Genomic DNA, 7,853 nt, shown 5'->3' with positions numbered 1-7,853 from the left:
AAAGAATCAGCTTTAAAAAATTAAAAATTTTATTGTAGATAATGAGAAATTTTCAATTCTATAATTATCATTTTGGTGCCAAACTCCAATAGAACTACTGAAATGAACCCAAGGTATTTGGGCTGGTACGAACGGCATAACCTTTCTCCCATTTCTCTGTGATTAACACATAAGTTTGTTGGATCCAAGAAAGCCCAAAATCCCAAAACATTGTAAAATAAGTTTCTACTACTTTTCTACTGAACCCAACAGTTACTAAACCGACAACAAAAATGATCTCTTGCTTAAATCAGATGGCCGTCTTTGTTCTTATTAAATGAAACTGGCTCTTTCCATTTCCATTTCTTCTAGTTCTCACCGCTTATCACTTTACTTTCTTTAATGTACTTCAAGCGCAAAAGGAAACCCGTAATCAATTCTACCTCTACTTGTAATCCTTTCCCGAAGAAAATGCTCAAAATTCTCAATTTAACTCCCTCGCGGATCAAAGATCTTCTTTTGATGTTTTCCCTTTCCATTTCCATTTTTCTCGTCTTCCGCCACCCACAAGCGCCTCTCCCACTCGCCATTACCACCCCATCCCCATCCCCCACGCTCCGCAAACACCTCCTCTTCTCCATTGCTTCCTCCTCCAACTCTTTCCCCCTCCGAAGCTCGTATATTCGTCTCTGGTACACTCCACTCTACACGCGCGCTATCGCCTTCCTCGACCAACCCGTCTCTTCTTCGGTCGACCCCACTCTCCCTCCCATTATTGTGTCCGGCGACACCAAATCCTTCCCTTACACCTTCAAGGGTGGTCTTCGTTCAGCTATACGTGTGGCGCGTGTAGTCAAAGAAGCGGTTGACCGCAACGAAACGGGAATCAGGTGGTTAGTGTTTGGGGACGATGACACTGTTTTTATCGTTGACAATTTGGTTAAAGTGCTTTCAAAATACGATCACGACAAGTGGTATTACGTTGGGAGCAATTCGGAGAGTTACGAGCAAAATTTGAAGTACTCTTTTGACATGGCGTTTGGTGGTGGAGGGTTCGCTATCAGTTATTCATTGGGAAAGGTTGTAAGTAGGGTTTTGGACTCTTGCTTGATGAGGTATGCTCACTTGTACGGAAGCGATGCTAGGATTTGGTCTTGTTTGGCTGAGCTTGGCGTGAGTTTGACTCATGAATCTGGTTTCCATCAGGTAATTAATACATTCTTTTTAAAGATTTTTAAGAGGTTTATCTTTGCATTTCTGTTGTTGTCTTATAGTTAGATAGATGGAACAGTTTGCTTGAAAAAGAACTTAAGTGTTGCTTTGTTATCAGTAAATCTCAATTCACACAACAAAAAGAATCTCTTTTTGTTAAATAAAGTTTTCCAAGGAAATAGTCAATATCATTGGTGGTGGGTTTTATTGGTTTTCTTCCATAGTATATGTGACTTTTCAATGAATTTGACAACAAAAATGGCCTTAACGATGGTGATTAAATCACGCCTCAAGGCCACAATTTCTTCTATTTTATTTCCTAAAAAGTAAAGCCCCCACCAGCCTTACTAATTTGAGTCGCTTTGTTGGTGAGTTCTATTTAAGCCATTTCTTGTTGCTTGAGCTGCTATGGATGCCCTTCTTTGCTAACATGATACATCATTGTGGGCCTGTAGGACTATTTATTACCTTACTTGGGCACGTAAAGGATAGTGAAAAGGAAATCTCTTCTGGTTATTTCTCAAGAGGCTTAAGACTTGACTGGTTTTGTTGGTTTTGAGTTTTGACTAGTTTTAAGCTGTTTAGGTCCTGTCCATGGATTTAGTAAGAGGCTGCTGCTTGATCGATTTTTGCTTGAATGCTCTGAAGATTAGTCATTCAGTTTTAAAAGAAAATTTTAGCTTATTTATTTATTTGTTTTCTCCAGGTTGACATGCGGGGTAATTTTTTTGGAATGCTTGCGGCACATCCGTTGTCACCTCTGTTGTCCCTCCATCACTTGGATGCTTTGGAGCCAATCTTCCCAAATATGAGCAAGACTCATGCTTTGGAGCAGTTCTTTAAAGCTGTGAATGTTGATTCTTCCAGGATTTTGCAGCAAACTGTCTGCTATGATCATTTCAATTCGTTGACTGTTTCAGTTGCATGGGGGTATGCTATTCAGGTTTATGAGGGCAACCAACTCCTTCCAGATCTCCTTTCACTACAGAAAACTTTTTCACCATGGAAGAGAGGCGCGAATGTTGCGGCTCACTTTATGTTCAACACAAGAGAATTTCCTAGAGATTCATGTAGAAGACCCTTAGTATTTTTTCTAGATAGCGTTCTATCAGACAAAAATGTTGTCTGGAGCAATTATACCAGGCATTCTGATGGAGATTGCCTCAGAGCTAATGCAATAAAGAACCTCAAAGATGTCAAAGTGGTATCGCAGAAGCTTGAGCTTGATGCTGAGCAGGTATGAATCAACTGATGTTTGACCTTTGAAAATTCTAACTTTTAACCATATTATCGTATTGTCAAATATTCTTGTTGCTGAAATTATTGTCATTTACAAATTTATCCTCTTCTGTTTCAGATGATGGCTCCTCGTCGGCAGTGCTGTGAGATTTTGCCTTCATATAATGAATCAATGGTTATCAAAATTAGAAAATGTGGAGTTGATGAATTGATTTCCATGAATGTCTAGCACTTCTACCAGGATGACTTTTGATGTGTGAAAACTGAAACAGACACAAAGCATGCGGAACTTCGATCAACTTTTGCTCACTTCATGCTGTAAACTTGAGGTATTTTCTTGTTGCTTCAGATGTGAGTTTGTTGAAATGAATGGCTTTAATCTAACCTCCTTGTTCTGCAAATTGTATTTCGTGCAGTGTTCTCCATTTAGCAGCAAAAGGCTTAGCTGTTCTTGTTGGTACATGTAGAAAATGCCCTTTTCCATTTTAAATATAATCATTGCATGCAAGTTCTGCTTTTGTTTTTACTTGAAAGCCTATTGTTTCAGCAGGTGAAATCTTTTAGATTCTTAGTAAAGTATAAGTATTTTGTAGGGTTGAGATCTTTAAGCTTTGTTCTTTTTTGTCTTCCTTGAGGTTCATTTGATTGGTGTTTTTGCTTTTTATTTTTTGTTATTTATCATTGATTTTCAGTTTTTTTTTTTTTTTTTTTTTTTTCTGTTTTTCACTTTCTTTTGTTAAGTTTCTAATCTACCATCGAATCCCTTACCTTAATAATTACCTGGTTGAAGGGGACATTATGCACACAAGCTCCTTCGAACATGCAACCCCCAACTGTTCCAAAGGTCAGTTGGCTTCTTTTTATCACTTTCTATTGAAAAAGTAGAAGCACCAATCAAACAAACCTCACTAAATTAGTTGCATTTTCTAATAATTGCGATACCTTATCTTCAGGGGAGGAAACTTATGACTAAAGAGGTCTTAGATCATTGGTTTTAGCATTGAGTGACCATGGCGTTAAGTACTGAATATTGGAATGACCTTTGATCAAATGGAAGCTGCTTCGACAAACTCACCTTTTAAGATTTGGTAAATGGTAACCGAGGATTTTGGCTGCTTTTGGTAAATTGATTGGCCTAATATTACATTTGGAATTTGATTGAAGGAGGTATGTGAAGAAAGATAATAAGAATAATATTTGATTGAAGGAGGTATAGAAAAATTCGATGCCGATTACCATGTAGCTGTATCATCCTGTATGATATCATCTTTTGAAATAAATACAGTTTTAATGAAATAAATACAGTTGCTGCCATGTACCTGATTTTATTCTTAATGTCTCTTCACTCTTGTTTCTTTGGAGTCTGGACCTGCTTAACAATTTCCATCACGTTCTATGGTTTTTTCTTTTTTTTTTTAAATCCTTTGTGCTTTTAAACCGACAAGTATGTTCAAACGACATTTGCACCCTTGATTGGCTTTCGGAATGTCAAGAAGCATGATGATAAGGGGTATTAAAAAAGGATTTGCTCCATCAGTCTGGACAACTTTTGAGAAAGGTTTTATTTTGGATTTAAAAAAAAAAGAACTCTCAAAAATCTTGTGCAACGGACGACAAGTTAAAAGTTGAAAAAGAAAAGCTAAAAAAGAGAAAGAAACCAACATGAACAGCAATAAAAATGATATGAGATGATTATTTTAGGTTAGTATTTGTTTAGAGGAATTGCCAAGGGCAACCGATTCCACCATCGCCATTCAGCATCCGTTTTAATAGGAAGTCACGTTATTATATTTTTTCAATTGAAAACCGGAAACTTATAACAAAAAGTTACATAATTCTATGGTTCCACACTATCTCAAGTAACAAAAGTGACTGATGACCCTAGCCAAAAGAAAATAAACCATATTTCATTGTGTTGACGGTGGCTAAAAAGGACGTAATAGTAAAATCAAGTATAATATTTTTAAATATTTCAAAATTTTCTAATGTCACTATATTTATAAAATTTAATTACAAAGTTACTAATAATTAATATAACATATTTTTTAGTACAACAAAATAAGAATTTCTTGGGTTACATAAAATTAGTTATATTGTGAATAATATAATTTAAGAGTCAATGATTGTCTATTTTGCTTTCTTTTTCTTTTTTTTTTTTGTATAATTAGCATGTTTTAATATTATACATAATTTTAAGACTAAAATTAAAAATATATATATTTTAGACAAATTTTCACACAAGACTTACATACAAACATAATAATATATACTTACTTGTTATGCAAAAACAAAAATCTGACTTGAATTATTGGTTATTGAACAAGATCATAATTTAAAAATTATTTGTTTCACTAAATAAGCCTTTCACACTGAATACAAAATTTCCTCATTAAGAATTATTTAATGATTGCTTGATTACTTTCTCTACTTTTGTTAAAGCCTTTTTGTTTTTAATGTTGTGAAAAGAAATAATTTTTTTTCTAACTTTTCTTAATGGTTGAACGTTTTATGCATTATCTAAAAAAATTGGACCCTTTCATTTTTTTGGTTTGTAAATTGCCTATGGTAGTTTTTTTCATCCAAGCAAAACTATTCAAGGCAGTTGTTCTTTATAAGGTTAAACCAATTATGGAAGGTTGTGTTAACATCTCACACACACGAAATGGGTTTTAAACTTTCATGATCTCAAGAACATTGTCTATGTTCTTTGCATTAGGTTCATATAAGAAAATAAACCGTCCAACCAACTACTTAAAGAGTTCAGTTGCTATATGACTATCAAGTGCATATAGCAGCTCATAATCACAGTCATTCATACAACTGTTAAGTATGTATAGTAACTCTAAAGAACAAGTAAAGTAAGTATATAGCATCCTAGACCCATTCAATCATATTTCAAGTTTCCTACAATTTCTTTTATATCATATTGCAATATATACTTATGTATTCACAATTATATTCGACCTTTCAAACATAATTAGTCAACCTATGAATACAACCAAATGTGACACCAAAATGATTTTTTCTTCTAGAATTTCTCCATTTCAATTTAATTGCTATTCAGATATGTCCCATTAGATCGAATCATCTATGACCATTGGCAATAATCCAAGATAACTAACATTGAACTAAAACTTTAAAAAAACAGTCAAAAGTTATTAAAGGTACTAAATATAAGATACTCTGATCTTAATGGTCTCACACAACAAGAAGTAAAGATCTATTCTTTTGTTACCTTTAATGGTCGAACAATGCACATGTGATATGAAACACATGCTATGGTATTACTCTATTTGTTTTTAGGGAGTATATATCTTTTTTTATTTATATATCAATATCATACAAGTGATAGTTCAGATACTCTTAGTATCTAACTTGAATCCACAAGTCTACTTGATTTTACATAATTAACATGATTTTCACTTGGCATATTAAAATAGACAAAGTGAGTTATGGGTTTATTCACTATCAGTCACAAATCTCAATATCGAGTGACCTCATTTTGATCTCTTATCAGGGCAATTCCTTTGTTAAGCTTAGGCTCTCGATCCATAGCTTAAAATTAATCTCATCTCAATGGTGCCAAACCATTAAAATGATTACCTGGGTAAAAAGGCCAATCATCTGTCCAACATACTTTTTGAATCATAATGTATATGTACATATATATATATATGTGTGTGTATGCATCTTAAAATAAAGTACTAAACTTTAATGGCATTAATTGTATTCAATATAAGTAAACTCAAATAAAAAATATCAAACATTGTTTATATAGAATTGTTCAATCAATATATGTGTTAAACATGCACACAATCCTAGAAATGTCATGTGGTTGTTAAACACATCTCTAGGTATTGGCTTAGTAAATGGATTTGCAATCAACTTATGCGTAAAAATGTACTACTATTGATTTTCTTTTATGCAACCATGTCTCTTATATAGTTATACTTAGTATCTATATGTTTGGTCTTAAAATGATATTTGAAATCCTTTGTGAGTGCGATTGTAGCATGATTATGGTAATTCACCAAAATTGAGTTTGACTCATCTTTTTTAAATCCTAAATGATTCAAGAATCTCTTAAGCTAAACAGACTCTTGTACTATAACTAAAAATGCTACAAATTTAACTTTCATTGTGTATAGTGCTATACAAGTCTATTTCTTATCATTCCACAAAATAATCCCACTATTCAGTAAGAAAATGTAGCCAGAGGTAGATTTTTTTATTTAAATCTCCTACTCAATCGACGTTCGTATAGCTAAATAAATGCAGATCACTTCTTTGATAGCACAACGAATAAACCACAGTGCCTTTTAAATATCTCAATATCTTTTTAATGGCTTACCAATAGGGTTGACCTATATTAGATTAGTATCTGCTTACTATGCCTACAGCATAGCATATATCTAATTTTGTGCACATCATAGCATACATAAGGCTTCTAACAACATTATAGTAAGAAACTCTTACCATTTGGTTTTTTTTTTTTTTTTATGAAGTCTTAAGGCACTTTCTTTGGCTAAGGCTTTCATCTTTCACTGTAAGAGTATTTATTTGCTTGCAGTCTTGCATATTAAATCATTTCAAAACTTTTTTAATGTATTGCTCTTGTGAAAGAGCTAACAACTTCTTGGAATGATCTTTTATAATTTTTACACCAAGTATGTAAGTTGTTTTGCCAATGTCCTTCATTTCAAAATTTAAGGATAATTAGGTTTTTACCTTAGTGACATATTCTTTATTGTTGCCAACCAATAGTATGTCATCTCCATAAAGTGACAAGATCATAAATTTATCTTTGTCTCTTTTGATATACACACAGTGATCCTCATCAATCATGATAAAATTATATAAAATTATCACTTGATGAAATCTAATATACCACTATCTAAAAGATTGTTTAAGGTCGAAAATTGATTTTAACAGCTTACATACTTTGTGCACTTGACCTTTGTCAATAAAACTTATAAGTTGTTCTATATAAATTTTCTCTGCCAATTCTTCATTTAAAAAAGCAGTTTTCACATCTATTTAATGTAACTCTAAATTTAAATTGGCTAGAATGGCTAGAATTAAGCATATTAAGGTAAATCTCATAACAAGAGAAAAAGTGTTTTCATAATTAATTCTTTCTTGTTGAATATACCCCTTGCTACCAGATAGGCTTTATATGTTTCAATTTTCCCATCTAACTTACACTTAATCTTAAAAAATCCATTTGTTCCCAATCACTTTACATCATTTAAAAAGATCAACCAATTCTCAAACACGATTTGATCTCATAGACTATATCTAGTCTTCCATTGCTTTTATCTATTTTTCATTTTATGAAAAATGAAAGAGCTTCTTTAACATTTCTTAACTTTTCGTTATCTTGCGGGTAATCAATAACACTTTCCCTTCTATGTCAAAATGAT

At 32.9% G+C, this 7,853-nt stretch overlaps 1 protein-coding gene across 6 annotated transcripts; it reads left to right on the top strand.

The window, feature by feature from the left end:
* Positions 1-245: 245 nt before the first annotated feature.
* LOC111309236 (glycosyltransferase (DUF604)) lies at positions 246-3,758 on the top strand. Of its 6 annotated transcripts, none has more exons than XM_022908233.2 (6): positions 247-1,185; positions 1,898-2,428; positions 2,549-2,759; positions 2,847-2,887; positions 3,221-3,274; positions 3,384-3,758. In XM_022908233.2, exons 1-3 carry the CDS (start codon positions 382-384, stop codon positions 2,657-2,659), a joined length of 1,446 nt encoding a protein of 481 aa, XP_022763968.2. In that variant the 5' UTR covers positions 247-381; the 3' UTR covers positions 2,660-2,759; positions 2,847-2,887; positions 3,221-3,274; positions 3,384-3,758. The 6 variants fall into 6 exon arrangements, with proteins under 6 accessions (XP_022763969.2, XP_022763968.2, XP_089605790.1 ...); XM_089749664.1 differs by having other exon boundaries at positions 3,172-3,274; XM_089749660.1 differs by having other exon boundaries at positions 248-1,185; positions 2,847-2,980.
* The last annotated feature ends 4,095 nt before the right edge of the window (positions 3,759-7,853 follow it).

This window comes from Durio zibethinus, chromosome 2, assembly GCF_047325235.1.
Source record: "Durio zibethinus cultivar Kanyao isolate XHJ-2024 chromosome 2, ASM4732523v1, whole genome shotgun sequence".
NCBI lineage: Eukaryota > Viridiplantae > Streptophyta > Magnoliopsida > Malvales > Malvaceae > Durio > Durio zibethinus.
Note: the sequence above shows the minus strand (reverse complement) of the source record. Positions and strands in the feature narration are given on the sequence as shown.

What these genes read in the sequence shown, in the direction of transcription:
- LOC111309236 (XM_022908234.2), top strand. Translation starts at nt 382, where the DNA reads ATGTACTTCAAGCGCAAAAGGAAACCCGTAATCAATTCTACCTCTACT. An exon ending in ATGAATCTGGTTTCCATCAG is followed by an intron (nt 1,186 to 1,897) that starts GTAATTAATACA and finishes TGTTTTCTCCAG; the next exon opens with GTTGACATGCGGGGTAATTT. An exon ending in TTGAGCTTGATGCTGAGCAG is followed by an intron (nt 2,429 to 2,548) that starts GTATGAATCAAC and finishes CTTCTGTTTCAG; the next exon opens with ATGATGGCTCCTCGTCGGCA.